Source organism: Notothenia rossii (assembly GCF_949606895.1).
Source record: "Notothenia rossii genome assembly, chromosome: 7".
NCBI classification, from domain to species: domain Eukaryota; kingdom Metazoa; phylum Chordata; class Actinopteri; order Perciformes; family Nototheniidae; genus Notothenia; species Notothenia rossii.
The window spans coordinates 60,393,260-60,413,192 of NC_136905.1; the positions used below are offsets into that span (position 1 = coordinate 60,393,260).

General features: G+C 40.7%; 1 protein-coding gene across 1 annotated transcript in view; it reads left to right on the forward strand.

Moving 5' to 3' along the window:
- The window catches only part of kiaa1109 (KIAA1109), a 149,251-nt gene that overhangs the window by 19,599 nt on the left and 109,719 nt on the right, over positions 1–19,933 (forward strand). Inside the window, exons 9-26 of the mRNA XM_079692224.1 lie at positions 1,026–1,105; positions 1,343–1,493; positions 3,936–4,092; positions 4,445–4,523; positions 5,760–5,851; positions 6,495–6,612; positions 9,064–9,219; positions 10,408–10,505; positions 11,304–11,488; positions 12,838–12,944; positions 13,473–13,705; positions 13,793–14,011; positions 14,588–14,725; positions 16,896–17,072; positions 18,120–18,248; positions 18,831–18,950; positions 19,080–19,411; positions 19,500–19,750. Coding sequence (XP_079548350.1) covers positions 1,026–1,105; positions 1,343–1,493; positions 3,936–4,092; positions 4,445–4,523; positions 5,760–5,851; positions 6,495–6,612; positions 9,064–9,219; positions 10,408–10,505; positions 11,304–11,488; positions 12,838–12,944; positions 13,473–13,705; positions 13,793–14,011; positions 14,588–14,725; positions 16,896–17,072; positions 18,120–18,248; positions 18,831–18,950; positions 19,080–19,411; positions 19,500–19,750 — 2,822 coding nt within the window. The remainder of the gene's footprint in view (positions 1–1,025; positions 1,106–1,342; positions 1,494–3,935; positions 4,093–4,444; positions 4,524–5,759; positions 5,852–6,494; positions 6,613–9,063; positions 9,220–10,407; positions 10,506–11,303; positions 11,489–12,837; positions 12,945–13,472; positions 13,706–13,792; positions 14,012–14,587; positions 14,726–16,895; positions 17,073–18,119; positions 18,249–18,830; positions 18,951–19,079; positions 19,412–19,499; positions 19,751–19,933) is intronic.

Genomic DNA, 19,933 nt, shown 5'->3' on the forward strand with positions numbered 1-19,933 from the left:
CAATAATATAATAATAATAATAATAATAATAATCTTTATATAATTATAATATGTTTACATTTGTGGATTCAAAGGAACAATTCTGAGTGGCACAGTTTCTAAATCTATATGAAAGATCAGATCATACTCTATATCTAAATTGAGCAACTGATCATTGTTGGCAGCATGTTTTGATAGGCACTCCCTTTCTCTTGACAAACCTGGCAGCTTTAACGGTGTTGCATTAGAAGCAGGGAATCCATTATCTGCACTTGAGCTTAATGAAAGGACATGGAGTGTAAAATTGCCTTTAGCATCTGTGATTAAGGAGTCACTCTCGATTGAAACCTGGCTGCAGTCTGCGGGAGCCAGCAGAGACTTCAACCTCCAGCAGACCTTGAGGAGTCTTCAAGCTTCACTGAAAGGTCCACAGAGAGGAAGCAGACATATCCAAGAGAACAGACACTGCATTTATATCATGGAACCAGTGTCTTTGTGTCAGAACCTACACATATTTTCACAATTTCATTGTATATAAATTATTATATTATTATAATTTTGTATCTTTTTATTAAACATTCTTACTTTAACTTCTTCTATTTCTACAAATATCTTTTACATTTTAGTTTTTACTATTTTATTATTTATTTAATTTTAATCAATTATATATATTTTGATTTGACTTACCTCTTACTTTAACTTATTTTGTTTATATACATTTTTATTCCATATGATTTTAATGTTGTTATACACTTCTTACTTGAACTTCTTCTTCTTTTCATAAATATCTTTATTTAATTTTTCTTTTCATCATTTATTCTTACTTTAATTTCTTATATTTATATACTTGAGTATTTTTTATTCCATTCTAAAATGTCCCCCAGGATAAATATAGTATTACTTTTCTGATTGAATGTGGAATGAATATGTCATTGATTCGTTGGGTCCTCCTTACTGCTGTGACCCTGCTTGTGATTTCTTTTGGATAAATTCCTAATCTCTGCATATAGTCTGTACTTTAACTAAGATCTTGATTTCTCCTCTAGACCTCCCAGACTGATGGGTGAAGGCTTTGTTGTAATGCAGTCCAACGATGTCGACATCTACTACTACCAGGATGAACCCGGTAAGCTCAAGCACACACTCAAAAAATAAAGTCAAAAGTAAATGAGTCAAAGTTACCGCTTCCGATCAGTGACAGATGTTGATAGTTCTCTTTTTTGCTATGGAACAACCCTCTACACTTCAGTGCTAATAGAAGTTGAATTGATTTAAGTCCTTACAAGATCATTTTGTAGAGTTTTGCATTTTTTGTTTAGTAATTGTTCTCACAATAATGTAATGCTTACATGTGTGTGTGCAGGTCTGGTGCCAGTGGAGCAGGAGGGGGTGGAGGAGGCAGAAGCGTGCAGTGAGGGCGATAAGCTTCAGGACCTTCCTCCATGTTGGGGTCTGGACATCGTCTGTGGAAAAGGAACAGACTTTAACTACGGCCCCTGGGCTGATCGTCAGAGGTGAGTAATGATCATGCACATACTCTGTTCTTTATTGAAAGCAGACCAGTGCTAAGGCCATTTGATCAAGGGACTATGTGCTGTGATACTGTATAGATCCCCAGAAATAACTGACATTGACAACAATGTCAGTTGTCGTAAAAAAAACACATTCGTTGTCCTCCATTAGAAAACACCATAGAATACCTTTTGTGGAAAAGTAATAGAATATAGAGAAACCCGAACAAGAAAGCACGAGAAGGAAAGAGGTTAAGAGACTCAGATAAATCATTCGTAGGTTAACAGTTAAGGGAACAGCAGAAGAAGTCAGACAGGAAGTAAACACTATCGGGAACACGTTACAGTAAACCTCGATCAGGGCTGCCAGTATTTTAATTAACGTTGCTCTTGGAATACTTCCACTCGTTGTTAAGTGCTGGGATCACTGTTCTCTTAGAGGAAGCAAAAATAACACATTTTTAAATAGATACAATCATATATTTTCCCTCAGCAGAAATACAATTCCAAAAATATGGAAGTCAGCGTATGTCCTGCCTCTACTAAAAGGTGGGGAGGCCACTTTATTAAATAATTATAGGCCCATCTCTAAATTTTCAGTTCTGGCTAAGGTTCTCGAACGCCTAGTGAGTGAACAGGTAAAGGATTTTTTATGTACAAATGAAATCCTGTCTAAACATCAGTCAGGCTTCAGAAAGCAATATAGCACCATCACTGCGACAATGAAAGTGGTGAATGATATTACGAGTATTTTAGACAATAAGCAGAGTTGTGCAGCTCTATTTATTGACCTGTCCAAAGCGTTCGATACCGTCGATCATCGCATCCTGAAGCAGAGGCTACTCAGTATTGGCATATCCAGCCATGCAGTGGGGTGGTTTGTGAACTATCTCTCTGAAAGGTCCCAATGTGTTCACTTTGATGGGCTGTCTTCTGAGTGGTTAAACATTGCTAATGGTGTTCCTCAAGGTTCTGTTTTAGGTCCACTTTTATTCTCTATATATATATCAACAGTTTAGGTGAAAATGTGGATGAAGCTACTTTACATTTTTAATGCGGATGATACTGTGATGTACTGTGCAGGTCCCTCCATTAAGAGGGCTGGTGTTAAATTACAGGCTGTTTTTAACATTATTCAGACTCAGCTCTCTGAGCTTAAGCTTCTTTTAAATGTTGATAAAACCAAGGTAATGCTCTTTTCAAAAGCTAAAAAGACACCAGAGCCTGTTGTAGATATTGTAACTGCGCAAGGAATACAACTTGAAGTGGTTACCTGTTACAAATACCTTGGTATCTGGCTTGATGATTGTCTCTCTTTTAAACTTCATGTCAATAACCTGCTTAAAAAGCTGAGGGTTAGACTAGGTTTCTTTTACAGGAACAAGTCCTGTTTCTCGCTTGAGGCCAGGAAAAGGCTCTGTGACATTTTTACCTGTGCTGGACTATGGTGATCTGATTTATATGAATGCACCTGCCCATTACCTGATCAAGTTAGATGCCGCCTATCACAGTGCTCTGAGATTTGTGACAAACTGTAAAGCATTGACCCATCACTGTACCCTGCATGCAAGGGCTGGTTTACCTTCACTAACTGTACGGAGGCTCAGTCACTGGTACATTTTTATATACAAAGCCATGTTAGAGAAACTTCCATCCTACATCTGCTCCCTGATCTTACGGCGAATTGTAAATGGCTACTGCCTTAGATCGCATGCTGTAGTTTTATTAAATGTGCCAACTGCTAGGACTGTCTTAGAGAAGATAGCTGTTAGGTGCGCAGCTCCTCTAACTTGGAACAGTCTGCAAAAGGAATGGAAGCTGAGCAATTTGGTTCCACTAAATGTTTTTAAAGCAAGGATAGATGCTATCCAATCGGAAACTGTTGGAACCTGTAAATGTCCCTAGGTATGTAAACTGTAGTCGCTTTAAATATGCTGTATGATGTCCTTTTTGTTGTTCTGTTGTTTTATGTATTCATGTGGAACCTACTTGCAGCAGGTCACCCTTGAAAAAGAGATCAATGATCTCAATGGGATTCACCTGCATAAAAAAGGTTTGAAATGAAATAGTCATCACAGAATTGTGAGTCAAATCGTTAATCAATTTTATGCCATGTAATAAGCGTAAGCATCATGCTCAGACTGTCGTTTTTTTTCCAGTACCAAGGAACATTATGCCTTTTACAAGATACCCATCCCTCAGATTGAGATTTTCTTCAGTCATTCTCTCAGAAACAGCACCTTGTAATTGATAGGGAAATGATATCCTAGCAATATTGGCAAAACTTTGTGTTTCAAATTCCAATATGTTGTAATGTTATGGTATATCCAAAATGTGTGTGTGTGGTCGGATTCTGATGATCTCTCCAGCATGGCAGACTTGAGACTCCAACTTTTAGGGTGTACAGAGATGGTGTTGCATTTAAATGAGTTCCCCTCTCCTCAGGGACTGTCTGTGGAAGTTCTTCCTGCCAGCTGACTACCAGGCCATGAAAGTGACCGAGGATGCCGAGCCGGGCAAACCCAGGCAGATCCAGGCCTTCGAGCTGCGCATGAACATCATCGCTGACGCCACCATCGATCTGCTCTTTACCAAAAACAGGGTGACTCCTCTCTCTTTGCATCTTTCTTTCTCTTTCTCCATTTCCTCCATGCCTCGTCATGTTCCAGCCGTCGATATCGGTTCATGTTTTATGCTTTCTCAAATGTTCAATCCCGGGCAGTGCTTGGGTTTTCACCAGGCTGAGTGTGTGAAATGCATACTAAACATCCGCACAAATGCCTGTAGGATATAAACATGAAATGGCTTGATGCTCATCACCACATGTTTGAGTTCAGATTCAGAGACTTTGGGTTTTATTCTTAAGGCAGTGTGTCAGTAAAGAATTGACAGCCTGTGTGACTGTTCTTTTTTCTCGTTATCTCCCCTTGCTCTGTCTTCATCCCTGTTGCTAGGAAACCAACGCCATCCATGTGAATGTAGGCGCAGGCTCTTACCTGGAAGTCAACATCCCCATGACTGTCGGAGACAATGGTAAGCGTAACAAACAAAAAAACGAGTACACTAAAATGTCACCACGTGCATCAGTTCCCACAATCTTGTTGAAATTGCACATTTCAACAACAAGGACATTCAAATTGCTTCACAAAAAACATTAGAGAATGCATTTAATGCAAATGTTTAGGTTTATATTTGTATTTAGTGTCTCTACTGTGACATGTCTTCATGCTTTAATGTTCAAAAAGTTATTTATTTTTCTCATACTGCCTGTGCTGCAGCACCTCTTTTCACCCTCTGTCTGAAACCAGAGCCCAGTCTGCTCTGATTGGTTAGCTGGCCAGCTCTATGATAAATCAACCACCTTAGAGAGGTCCCGCCCCTTAACCTACCACGTACAATATGTTGGAGCACGAGCCAATAGATGTGCGAATGTTAAAGAGTGATGTTGCTATGTTACTGAAACAAAGGAGTCCAACATATTAACCATGATAGGCCAAAGGGCAGGACATCTCTATGTGGTTGACCAATCACAACAAAGCCATTGTATCCATATTGATTAAGAAATACTTCAGACATACCAATGGGAATCATTTGGAGTTAAGTTCCCTCTGATTGGTATTTGCCTATTTACCCATGAGCTATAGTCCTACTAATTGAAATGTACATGTAATCATTTTAACCTCAATCTCAGTGTAAAGTACCTGGCTGTGAAAAAAGCGCTACACATTGTGCTACATTTCCATCAGGAGGCAATTATTGAAATTTGAACATGGTCAAATTGTAGAAACTACGAAGAATTTTCTTTTTCCGAGTCTCCATTGCTCTTCAATCACTTTAAACCACACACACACTTTCTAAAGTCACTCAACTTTTCGACCCAAGACTCCAGAGTTTGTGTAGTGTAGCACTTTCTTCACCTTATGGCTTAAGGAGCTAAATGTAATTGTGAAGTGTTCCCCCTCTTATACAGTAATACAGACTCAACATCAAGTAAAACCAATTTGGAAATATAACTCCACAGTCAATCCAGAGTGAAACGGCTGACCTCGGGAACCATTCAACTTTTTAAATGCCTATAGTTGTGAGGAATGTAAATAATGTATTGCACTGAGCTCAACATAGGGTATCAGTCATCAGTCAGTGATTTCGTCTGTCTGCAGAAATGTAATTTTTGTGCCGGTATATTGCATTATTTGTAAAAGCAGAGCCCTAGCTTTGGATTTTGAGAATTGATGGCTGTGCTTTTGTGTGCCTCTCCTCCCCTCCCAGGCTACTCTCCTACCATCAAAGGGCAGCTGCTGCACGTGGACACCACCAGCAGCATGCAGTACAGGACTCTGCTGGAGGCCGAGATGCTGGCTGTAAGTACACTTTTAGTAGATTTTTGACTTATACTTCTCATCGACTTTAGTTGATCTAACCCTGACCCACATTCTGCCCAAGATCACTTCAACGTGTTAACTGCACAGGGTGGGATCAAACCAATGACCCTTTGATTGGTAGATCATTACAATAGCTGCCCGTTAATGCAAATCCATTTTTTGTTTTTGTAATCATTTTGTGTGTGCTTGATGTTTCTTATTTCATTATTTTTACGGTATAATTTATCTTAGAATGTTAACTCTATGTATGCACGATAATATATCAGAGCAAATTCCTTGTATGTCAATCAATACAATTGTGTGTGTGTGTATATATATATATATAGCCCATTATCACAAACTACGCATTTGTCTCAGGGGGCTTTACAGTTTGTACAGCATACAACACCCTCTATCCTAAGACCCTTCCATCGTAAAAGGAAAAATTCCCCCAAAAACACCCTAAGATAGATGTTAATAGATTAGAAAAGATAATAACTGCCATAGGAAAAATATGATAATGTGAAAGTATATAATAAAGGACCCAGGACCTACTATGCAATAAACCTGGTTCTGATTCTGCACATACAAAATGCTCAGCTTCACTTGAAATTGTGTCCTTCATTTCTCCTTTTTACTGCAGTTTCATGTCATAGCCAGCTACCCTCGGGTGTGGAACATGCCTCAGTCATGGCAGTGTGAGATCGAGGTGTACAAGGCCACCTACCACTTCATCTACGCCCAGAAAAACTTCTTCACAGGTGAGTCCTGCAGCAAACTGCCTCAGCCAATGACGCTACAGCATTAAGCACTGAGCATTTTGATGGTCAAATTATAGAGAGAACCGTTATTTTCACAACTTTTAATTGTGTCCTATATGTACACACAATTACAAGTTATGAAAATAACCATGAAAGAAGAATCAGAATGATTTTAATTCTCTACAGCAGGGGTCCCCAAACCTTTTCAGCATGAGACCCAAAACAGAAATGTTGTGGTCCTAAGGGACCCAAGCTCAAAAAATGTCATGATTTTCCATAATATCTACATTTATAAACAAAGAATGCAACACACCATGAATTTAAAATGTAAATGAAAATATTTATTTAATTATAAAAGTGCATCGCAGCAATTAGGTTTCTCACAATAACAACCTTCCCTTTGAGCTTGCCCAGAAAAATTAAGGATCAAAGCAGAAAGACGAAACATGGGACGTGCAGTCAAGTATATACAGTACAAATCGAATTTAAATTATACAATTATCAGAAGTGCAACATGAAGTTTGTCACTAGATCAAAAACTATGTACACACATTTTTTAAACACCTTTAAATGAACAGCGCTGTTGTAAAACACTCTGAGAGACAATGAAACTCCAACACTTGGCAACTGATTAACTTTTTTTTGTGGAGGTTGACTTGATAGGATGCCCTCATTGTCCCTCTGTTCCCTTTGAATGCCTGAAAATAACAAAGAAGGTATTATCATTAACATTGCTGGGTTATTGGGTGATTTTTAATACCAGCCGGCATACGAATGTGGACCTGGCAACCGCATTTATAGCGCATTACATTACATGTTACTTGTTAGACGCTTTTATCCAAAGCGACTTACATACTCAATACTGTGGAGAATCCCCACAGAGGGATTTTGACAGGGTTGTTGCACAAAAGATCCAAGCGCGCACAGAAGAAATCTGAGAGCAGACATTTCACGAGCGCACAGAAACAGCCTGAGTGCAAGGAGAAGGTTTTAAACTGGAACACAGGAAACAAGCGTAGCAATATATCTGAGTGCAAGCGTACAGTTTGAGCAGAAGCAGAGCAAATCTAAGTGCAAGCGGGCACTATTTGAGTGTGAGGACAGGGTTCGAGGGAAATAAATACATATTCTGAACGTGAAATCAATAAAGTATGCTCTCAAATTTAAAGACCACGCTCTTGAATAAAGATAGGGAATAACCCCCATATGTATTCCTATGTGCATCACACTGCAGCAGTCACGTCCGTGCGGCTGATACTTTCTCTCGCTTTCCTTCTCATACTGCCTGTCACTTTCCCTCTAATCTTCCTGTGGTTATTGTTTCTCTGTTTTTCTCCCGGCCGTTTTAAAAACATTTCAGGCTAGTAAAAGTTGAGACACCGCTCTGTGCCGCTGCAGAATGTAGTGGACTCGCGGGAGCGAGTAGAGGACGCGTGAGAGCGCGCAGCTGGCGGTCCGCTCCGGGGGCTCAGTCTGCATTTCATCCAACTTTGCATTAACGAAACAATTTCACAACAGACCCTTACAAACTCACAAACACACAAAACAAATGATTAAAATGAGTGACTTACTTTTCCGCCGTCAAAACACTGCTTCTTGAAAGACTCTTCTTTGCAGATGAAAAAATCCTTCGATTTGTCCCGATGCAGAGGATGTTTTGTTTGGAGATGCCGGTCCAATTTATTCATTTTTAAGCTTTCGTTACTGAGCACCTCTCCACATAAAACACACTGAGGCCGCTCCTCTCCATTTCTAACAGCTTTTGTGAAGCCAACGTTTAAAAACTCCTCTTTGTATCGTCTTTTTGCCATCATGTACTATCGGGATTAATCAACAGACAATAAACAATAAACAGACAGCGCGAAAACTTTCGTGGGGGACGCGTCAGAGCTGATACAAATACTATCTTTTATTTTTAGTTTATTTGTATTTAGAAAATTAAATCATTAAATATACAATGCTATATTGCATAATTTCATTTTCAAAATAAAATACAAAAATTATATAAAAATTGTATTTGCAACGCAGCCATCAGCTCTGACGCTGTGTGTGTGTAGCAATGCATTTAACTGGCTACCCGATCAAAACGGGTCCATCGCGACCCTGAGTTTGGGAAAGGCTGCTCTACAGTATTTGTAAAGAACACAATGACGAAACAAATCATTAATCAGGTGAATATTTGTTTTAACATTCCTGCGGCATGCATGGGAATGAATTACAATGTTTTGTAATTCTAATTTAATATATATTTCTTAAATGTTGGTCTAATAAATTCACTAATCGGTATCGAGAATATCCCAAAGTAGATAACCTGGTGTGTGGCAATAGTCAGATACAGCCTCATTTATTTTGGCTATATCTGAGAATAAATGCCAATTATTGGTCACCAATGGCGCAAATCAGTGCATCTCTCCTTGTTTCGCATCTTCAGTCTTCTTTCTTTCTTTTCAGATTTGATCCAGGACTGGGCGAGCGACAGCGCCCCAGACATCTACTCCTTTGTGCCGTACTCCTGGAAGTTCAAGGTGCTTTTCCACCAGTTTGAGATGATCTGGGCGGCAAACCAGCACAACTGGGTGGACTGTTCCACCAAGCAGCAGGAGAATGGTGAGGAAGATGCTCTTCTAGACGCAAAATCAGCATTTATTCACTTCTATCTTAACTAGCTGAATGCAACCCTAACCAAAAAGAGAATTGGTAGAGTATGTCACTTGTTAGGCGCTTTTACCCAAAGAAATATACATACACTCAATAATGTGGGCAATCCTGACAAGAGCAATTTGGGGAGAAGTGTCTTGCCAAGGACACAACGACATGCTGACTGCAGTGGGGACTGAACCAGATCAGCGCACTACCCCACTGAGCCACATCCTCCCTGTAGATCAATATTTGTACTCAAAACGTGTGTTTATTACCAATGTAATGAGCAGCCGGTGAAAAAAAGCATGACATATTTCATCTTTAATCAAATACATAATGCAGTACACATTATAAAATTACAATGAGTAAGACAGAAATGCATTCCCTGTTGGAGGAAGATACATCTCTTGTTTATACAGTGAGGGCCCTAATGCGTGCAAAGCTCTTATTATCTGCAACATATGTCTGTGACAATGTGCAAACATGTTGACTCGCACCAGAAAAACATTGGCTCATTATAGAGACATATGTGGTGAAGATCATTCTGTGCCAATGAAGAAAAGCAGAGGAAAAATAGACTCATGTCAGAGTAGAGGCACAAAATACATTTATGAACTCCAGAATGAGCACATTTGGGCTCCATTACCACAATAATTTAACCATTTTTGAAGTAAAATACATTAGGGCTATTGGATTAATTGCAATGAATTTGACTGATAATTATAATTGTCATTTAATTTTTTGATAGGATCTGTGCCAAACAAGGATTTCTTATAAAGTCTGAAGATTACCATTTGTATGCCGGAGCTGCAATAATACATTGTACTTTCAATACAATTTCAATTATTGTGCGGTCCTAAAGGGCTCAATGTCTCTCCCCTTTTGACATATTATGAGACCTATAAGTGTTTTTTTTTCATCATATGTGTATTTTAGATTTTGTTATGTTTTTTTACGCATTAGCATTAGCCCTAAGGCAAAATAATAAAATTAATTCACATCCTGCCATGAAAGCAATCGATGAGTTAATGCCTCTCTAGCACCGGACGCTTACAGGATACTTGCACTTTATTAAGTCATGATATATTACAAACTGTACTCAGCTTAATCCCGGTGCATTGCAGACTAATCAACATCATTATTGATCTCCCATAGTGTACCTAGCAGCGTGTGGCGAGACGCTCAATATAGACTTCACTTTGGCTTTCAACGAGTTTGTTCCAACCACCTGCAACACCCGCTTCAGCTTACAGGTGAGGCACACTCCCAGTGAACATGATTTGTTCCAAAATGTTTCGTTTTTTTTGTGTCTTCATACTGATAAGCAGAGGTCGAAGAAGCACTTAAGTTCAAATATAAACACTACAGTGTAAAATGTAACTCAAATAAAAGTACAAAAGCATCAGAATAAAAACATTATTTTATTATATTTAGTGGAAGATTTTTTTATGTTACGGCTGGTAAATGTGGGATTTATTTGAATTCATTTGTATTATATATAATATATATTAACCTTTTAATAATTTAAGGAAGAGGGTCAGGGCCACAGTTATTACTTTTTACTGAGAATTCTGAATTTAATCTTGATTACAAGTGGCTCAATATTGTAATCAAGATTAAATTCAGAAAAAGTAATAACTGTGGCCCTGACTCTCTTCCTTAGTGTCCTTAATGTACTTAGTTATATTCCACCACAGTTAGTTAAAAGCTGATTTTTGACATCAAGATGTACAGTATTTCTACGGACTCATAGTTGTGAAATCGTTAACTATGTGGGTGTGTATACCATTTATTTGAGATCAATTTAATAGTTTTTTTAAAGCTTTTAATGGTCTTATGCCTTGGTATTTATCATCTTTGAACCTACGAACCCTTTAAAACTCTCACGTCTTCTGCTGCTGGCCCTTTTATCATACTTAAAGCAATACCACAGATGTGGAACAGCTTCTCAGACTTTGGTTGGTTTGAAGTGTTTTTATTTCACTATCAAAAGACCTATTTAAATAAAGTTTGATTTGATTTGATGATATGATGTGCGTTGCCCTCCTCAGGCCGAGGATACAGACATGCGGCTGTCCCTGCCAGAGTGCCATCCGAGCCGCTGCCCCCTCCTCACCCTGGCCAAAGACTACCAGAACGTTAAGCTGCCCCCAGACATGTTCATGCCGGGGGAACACCACAGCGCCCCCCCTCCCAAACCCAGCAAGTCCCGCTGGAGGAACATCACCCACGCAGAGTGAGTTCAACCTGGGAATTATCTCTGTCAAGTTGTGGGCTAACAGCAAGTGCGTTCTCAAAGAGCAGAATGAGTCATCATCGTAACACTGACTCACATCGGGTATAAAAGAAATGTTGCAGAGGTAGTAGGTGGTGAGATAAAGTGAATACCACTAACCTTCACTTTTTATGTGCTTCAGCAGTTGCTGCCCACGGATTAATAGCCTGTATAATATTATTATTTTATAAGAGGTGTAACCCCTGTCCTTTTCAGTACAGCCTTTTTCCATTCAAAGCCTTTATTATCTGAAGAAAATTAAAGACATTCCACCCAAAGATGTTAAAGAATTTTAAAACAGTTTTTCAAAATGATTCATGCGCCTTCATCACACGAGCAGTTTGTTTCTCACCAACCATATCGCAACACAACAGCTTATGGATTTCTCCGGTACTGGTTCTCAATACCCACCCATAAGTAAGGGAGCATTGATCCAGACTGTTAAAACAATCAGAAAACGTATACATCTGGATATTTGTGTAGTTTCAAAAGCCCTCTATGCAGATGACGCATCACTAAATGCGACAAAAACAGAAGCCTAAAAAAAGCTTGGGGTTCAGTAGTAGAGCTTGGCAATAAGACTAAACTCTTCTATTATTGTTCTTCTTCAGATAAATATAACATTTTGTAGTAGAGGAAGTTCGGTAGGATCACAGGTAGCTAGGAAGGAAATTAGGTATCACAGGTAGTTATGTAGGTAGGTATGATGACAGTTGGGCAGGAAGGAAGTTTGGTAAGTAGAGTTTCAGGCAGGTAGGTAGGTAGGTAGGATTTAGATACGCTTCAATATCGTGGACATGCCTACAGGAGCAATTTGAGTTTAGTATTCTGCCCAAAGATGCTTTGACATGTTGAGTGCAGGGGCTGGGAATGAAACAACTGACCCTCCTATTCATAGATGACTATGTTTTCCTTTAGCCACAGCCGCATCCCTTTTTAACTCAGCCTTAGCATAAAGGTCAGGGAGAGTTCGAAGAGATGCTGATTAACCTTTGCTGGTGGGGTAGCGCTATGCATCGTGCAGTCTGTACAGGATGACTCAACATCGATTCAGATCATTTATTATGTATAGCTCAGAGCAAGACTCTACTGATGTAACGCTGTGAGAGGCCCACTTACCCCCGGGGAGGGGAGGATCGACTCTGTCTGGACCGCTGCACTCAGGCGAAACACATTTACTGTCTCTCGACTCTACTGTACGTCCTTGAAGGGAACGGTTCATAAAGCGAACGATGGGCTGTGAAATCCACTGTGAAATGATGATAAACTCAGCGTTATGTCTGTGTACTGTTTTCTCTTCTTCACACCAGAGCCGGCTGGGTGGATTGTTGGAGTGTACCCAACTTCCTGCTCATCATCGACTACACATGGCACCCCATTTATCCCCAGAAGGCTGACGAGCAACTCAAACAGTCCTGTAAGTTCTCCACCTAAGATCAATATTTGTTGTATGTTCTAAATAATAGAATAATGTTGTATTAATTACTCAATAATAATTAACTACATTATATATTGTAATACATATTATATATTGTAGTACAATGTGAACATTTTTACTTTATCTTTTTTTATATATGTTAATATCAATATTTGTATTCTATTTGATCTTATTGTGTCTTTTTTGTGTGCACATTCTTACATTCACCTTTTTATGTTTTATATAAATATTTTTCTTATTTCTTATATTTCTTTCCTTCTATTCATCTTTTATTTTATTATATTGTAAAATGAATCGCCTCACACAACACCAAAGTCCTCCCGGGGATAAATAAAGTATTCTGAATCTGATTGGTTGAGGCTGAATAAAGCCAACCATGACGAAATGAATGTGGACGAAATGCAACATTCTTCTTTCATTTGAATCCTTCCTCCATCATTTGACTTGTATATCTTAAGGAGCTCTTTTGCATAATTTTGTGTAACTTGCCTGTGGTTTGTTGTGAAGTGTCTGAGATGGAGGAGTCCATGCTGTCAGCCCTGCGTCCCCCAGAGCACACCTCGGTGCACCACAACGCATCTCCCCGCTTCACCTCCAAGTCTGCCTCCGCCGCCCACAGCAGGATGCCCGCGGAACCCTCGGAGCTCCCCCCCGACAGACTTCACGTAGAGATGGAAATGTCCCCAGATTCTCAAATCATCCTCTACGGGCCTTTGCTCCGGGCACTGATCTCCATCAAGGTACGAATATCCTCTTTCTGCTAAAGTGTATAGAGTAATTCCAGATTTTATAGAACACCCCTCCAACTGTCCTTCGTGTTTCTACAGGAAAACTATTTTGGTGAGGATGACATGTACACAGACTTCGAGGAGGCCGTTTCCAGCCCTGTGCTGTCCACCTCCACCTCCTCGGGCCTCGGTTGGTCTCCCCTGGGAATGGAGGACAGCGAGCAGAAGGAAAACTCAAACATCCATCCCTTAGACCTGCGCCCCTGGGACATCACTGTGCTCATCAACCTCTACAAAGTCCACGGCCGACTGCCAATGGTAAAACTGATGACTGCCAATAATTTGGTTTGGAAAGAGACAGAGCTACGTGAAACATTTTAGCAAATGGGCTTTTAGCAGAGATTATGAAGCTATTTCATCATAGCAGTCTGACAAAAAGATGGAACTGTATACTGAGGAGCGTTTGAGACATGGAAACTCATGATTGTACACAGGAGACAAATAAAAATGTCAAGATACTATAGGCAAAAAAGAAAAAAAAGAATATGACCAAAGAAAGTGCTATTAACAATAATGATATATACTCAGAATAACAAGAACATTGCTTAAAAAGTTATATATATTTTTAATTGATAATTAAAGTGCTATTTTATTTATATTTTTGTTTTTAATGGGGGTTCCTGGGTCCAACTCGCAGTGAGGTAGTAGCAATCCAACACTACATTCGGAGTAATTTAAGCAAAGTGTTAAACACACATGTTTTTTCTTGGCTTGCAAGGAATTTTCTTTTAAATGTATCCCTGCCAGCTGTGCTTTTTGAGTTGATGTGTTTATGTTTACGAAAACAATCTTGATGCACATATTTTCTTACTTTTTTTACCCGGTGCCTTTCAGCACTGCAGCAGCGAGGGTCCCGAAGGTCCATCTGGCTTCTTGGAGCGGCTGTGTTTTGAGATGAAGAAGGGTTATAAGGAGACGATGCTTCAGCTGCTCCTGTCTCCCATTCACATCTTCGTCAGTGACAACTACCAGGTCAGAAATGCAGATAAATGTGTGCCTGATGTGATGTGCTTCATTGTGGCTCCATATTGGTCATTGTCCTGATTTAAATTGAATCTTTTGGGAAATGCCTTTTTGTTAAGTAGCACAAAAATAGTTTTTGCAATTAAAAGTCATATGTTGGCTCCTACATTCATGTTTAAATTGAAAAGGTTAGGCAAGAGCGCATAATCCAGTTTAGGAGTACTAGCTTGAAGGTACAGTACTATGTAAGTTACTTTACATACCGTAATTTTCGGACTATAAGGCACACCTGAATATAAGCCGAAGCAGCTAAATTGAATGATGTGTACATATATAAGCCGCACTGGACTATAAACCGCAGGTGTTTTAATGTTTAATTACCATAAGGGTTCGTGCACAGAGGGGATTGTCGGGAAAGAGATGGCTGTTTGAGGAAGCTCCCATTTATTAACATTTCAACAAACAAGTTGCATATTCGCATAACGTACTCAAGTGTTACCATTTAGTGCAATAGTAGCTACAGAACATGTACTGTGCTGTGTAAACTGTACTGTATCACATAGCGTTTCAGACACACAAACTTTTCAACTTTCAAACTTAAACGGTGCGCTCCCAGCGCCCGTACCGGCAGTGATCTACAGCAGCGGTTTTCAACCAGTGGTACGGGGACAAACTGTCTCGCTCTCGTAATGTCTGTCTGTCTTGCTCTCGTTCTGTCTCTCGTACCACTCTCGGTTCCCCTTTTACTTTTGCGCGCTACCTGTCTCACTCTTTTCCGGCCTCCAGCTTTTCCTGCTGGAGCCCGCCGCTTAAAGGTGGGGGGCGCGGACCGGCCATAGAGCCCATAGAGTTAAAGGTGGTGGACTGTAACCTGTAAAATCCATAGATTTAGGAGGTCCCCTAGTGGCCGTTAGCTGTAAACCAAGCTAAGCTAAGCTTAGCCAACTAGCTTTAACTTACCCACCAGGATCTGGCGTAAGTTGTTTCATAACGTAAGCTGATGCAGTAATTTGCTAACACCAAGCTATTAAATATCATGAAGCACATTAGCATATTCAAACATTACGGATAGTGACAATATTTTAAATATAATATGTAATTTGGATTTTATGGAACATACTGTTTTGGCCAATGGCCAGGATGCTCACTCACATACCTTGAGCATGTACACGACCTTGAGCATATGCAAGAGCATCAGGAAGCCGTCTACAGTTCACTTAATTGCGCCCTTACAATTATTGCAATGGTTTTCTATAAATGTAACATATTACCTTTTCAATGATGTGGACATCAGATGTGTGAAAACAATGATAACACAACAACCAGTCTCTAATATGGCTACTGAAGGGTGACTCAGGCTTTATAAAACACTCTGAATAAAGCTTTCAAGTAAGAGTTGCATAATGTAAAACATGCTTTTCACCAAGCACATCTTTGCATAAGCACCTGCATATTGCATAACCACACAAGACTTCTAAGCTTTAGCCACGAGTTGGATTCTATTTGCTGCTCAGAGAGAATATCTTTCCCTAATCCCAACAATTAATGTGTAGCTCTCATCTCTCCGGCAGTGAGATGGGGAAAAGCACTTTTCTATGGCACATGTTTGGATATTAATCAAAAGAGTAGTGCAGGAATGAGTCCCAAACCGGGAAACTAGCATTTTGGCACTTCCTGGCTCCCTAGTCTCACAGTCAATGGTAGATTCGAGATTTAATTTTCTTCTACGACACAACATATGTAAATACCCTACTGGTAAACATCTGAAGCTTTGACAACTAAACCAAGCACACCAAACATGAGTCTGACGTTAACTTAGCGGTGTTGACGCACCATGTTTTTATGTTACAGCCTAATGTTAGCTTTTTCTTTGGGGGATTGCATTTATGCTTCAGAAATTATAAACGTGGCTATTATCCTGCTGGAAAAAACATTTAAGTGTCAAATACATGTGTTTGCCTCAGACTGTTTTTCTGCAATATTCCAAAATCCTAAGAAATCTTTTTTTTGTTGATGGAGCCCTTGCAATACTAACTTGATACAAAAGTACGTCATCACTAGACCACTCTATTCATTGTACCATAGCTAAAGATTTCTGAGTTCAGTTTCTGAAGGTTTCCCCCTACCTTACAAGGAAGGGATGTAATATTAAACATGTTTGTGTGTGTTTAATCCACAGCGCCCTACAGCGGACGGGGTGTTGAGGGACGGCCACCTGAGTCTGTCTGGCCTGCAGATGAGGGCCCACGCCATGTTCTCCGCTCAGGGCCTCTCCATGAGCAGTGATACGCTGGAGTACGCCTGGCTCATCGACATGCAGGCGGGGGGGCTCACCGGCAGGGTCACTCTTCCACAGGTGTGTGTGTGTGTGTGTGTGTGTGTGTGTGTGTGTGTGTGTGTGTGTGTGTGTGTGTGTGTGTGTGTGTGTGTGTGTGTGTGTGTGTGTGTGTGTGTGTGTGTGTGTGTGTGTGTGTGTGTGTGTGTGTGTGTGTGTGTGTGTGTGTGTGTGTGTGTGTGTGTGTGTGTGTGTGTGTGTGTGTGTGTGTGTGTGTGTGTGTGTGTGTGTGTGTGTGTGTGTGTGTGTGTGTGTGTGTGTGTGTGTGTGTGTGTGTGTGATCATGGGGTCAGATGTGGGGGAAGGAATGTGTGAATGTGGTAGGCTGTCTTGAATGAAGCTCCTATTTAATACAATCAAACCTTTCTGAATTTAAATCACTCATTTATATTTGTGTCGGAACATTATGCTTTGTCTCGGTTTGCGTTCTTCTATACATGCATTTGCTGCTTTTACGGAAGAATGCAATACGAGTATCGGAGGATGGGCTCATAACGGTCAAAACATTTAGTGTGGAAACACTGGACACATCTCACACTCAATGATCGCTTTCTTGGCTACGTTACAGAAATTACACATTCATCTGCGATTGCTGTTGCTCCGGTTAACGCAACACTGTGCAAATAAAATGTCAACTTTATGTAACAAACCACTATACTGGTGTCATTAAAAGGCCACCCATTTATTTATAGGGTTAATCGCTAGTTGCTGTTAATTGCTATCTGTTAGCTAGTTATCTCGATTCAAGATTCAAGATTCAGCTAACTAGCCACCTTAGCATTTTTGCTCTAGCAAGCCCTCAGCAACCATCATCTCTCCCGGTGAGAGCACAGCAGCTCTGTGCATTTTGAGACATTACTGTGTTGAAATGCACGCACTGCATAGAGGTTTACAGCGCACAGCATGGCAGTGTACTAAGGGAAGTATCCAAATGTATTTATAATATGGCAATAGTGTTTTAGTGTTATAGCTTGTGCTGGTGTTTCATTTGATAGATTTTTATTCTGTGTAGATATTTATTGATTGTTTTGAAGTTCTAATGTCTCTGTGTGTTCTTGTGATTATTAGGTGGCAAGTATGATAGAGTGGGGTGAGACCTTCCTCTTCCATGGGGTGTCCCGAGAGTTCCAACTAGAACAACCCAAGCCCTCTGTCATCTGCCAGCACGGCGTTGACCGCCGCACCTGCGATGCCAAGGTACAAACAGGCTGTAAAAGATAAAATACTGCACACACACTGAGCCTCATTATTCCCATGTTCAATGTATCTGCTGTAGCTGTCTCACATCGGTTTGAACTAGTCAGCAGCCATGTGTGTATGAATCAACTAAATGAGCTCATTACGGCTAAAGGCATTTTTGGTGAGATTTGAACGTTTGTCAGAGCCGTCCAGTGTGAAGGGAAATGTGCAAATGACACCAGATAATAAAAAGAGACCACTGTGAACTTTTGTCTAACGATGCATGACTTGCACACGCAGCTAGAGAAACTGCCCGTAGCCACAGCCTCCAACACAGAAACTATTGATGTACTCGCATAGCATACCATAAATAACTTTGAAAGAAAACAAGTCTGTTTCACAAAATGTCTTGTTTGTATGCGAATACTAACAAGGGTATTTTTAAAATCCCTGCCCGAGAGCCCTCATTAGTGTCTGACAAGCGAGCTGCTGTGGCTACAGGCTATGTATCGCTATGTAAAGCACAGCCAGACTAAATTAAAGATAGCTTCCCTGCAACCATCGAAAGGTTTCTGGTCCTAAATGATGTTTGTGTTTCAGCTGAGCTGCCTACCCGGGCACTGTCGCACATCAGAGGAGCTGAAGTACACCATGACCCGACTGGCCATGGATGGGGTCGACCTCTTCGTCGTGGAGCATGGCTGTGCTGCCAATGTCAAGGTAATTAGCACCGACTGTTTATGAATTGTGAATAAGGTAAAGATATATTTTGACCTAACCTAATGGTTATGAAACTTTGACTCATTGAAATCCATGTACATATTTCACGTTTTCTTTCCTCCTTCCCAGACGGCTAACGTTCGCGTAGCTAACTGCAACCTGCACAACCAAGCCGTGGGAGAAGGCATCAGTGCCGTGGTGCAGGACGTGAACATCCGGCAGTACATCGAGCAGCAGCAGCACAGCGAGGCCGCCCGGCTGCAGACAGCTGGCCCGGGTCAAGGTCTGGGTCAGCCATTAGGTCTGGGCCAGCCCCCCCTGCTGCGGCGCTCTGTCTGGCTGGAGGCGGGTTCGGTCAACCTGAACCTCATCACAGCAGACATCGCCCTGGCCGCTGACCACTCCGCCAAATGTGAAGTGCAGAGGCATTTTCTGGAGCTTCATGATGCACAGACCAAAAGGTAGAAAAAAACAGTTGTGCTTGGTATGTCTGCATGACTGGACAAAGTCTTTATATACTTCAGCTCCCCCTTCTCCTCCTCTCCTCAGACTCTGGTTCCTTTGGCCAGAAGACGCCAGCATTCGCAACAAGCGTGGCAGGAACCGCTGCGGCTGTCTCGGAGGCTGCCGGTTCTTCGGAGGTACCAACATGGGCCTGGACTTCTTCAAGCTTGAAGAGCTGACGCCGTCCTCCTCATCTGCGTTCGGCTCTTCCAGCACGGAGCAGGACATGTCTTACGGCCAGTCTTTGCTACAGCCAGGGGAGTGGATTATTACCAAGGAAACACCCAAAGTGGATGGTATGCACATGCAATATATATCTATACACATTTCCTCACATAAATTGGGGCAGGGATAATGTATTGTTGTAGTCTGACCCGGAAGTTCCTCCTTCGAAGGGCTCCTTCGACGAAAAGTTATGAGATTTTTTTTATTTTGGAATACTGCATGAAAACATCTCTGTAAAACACATTTACACCCCT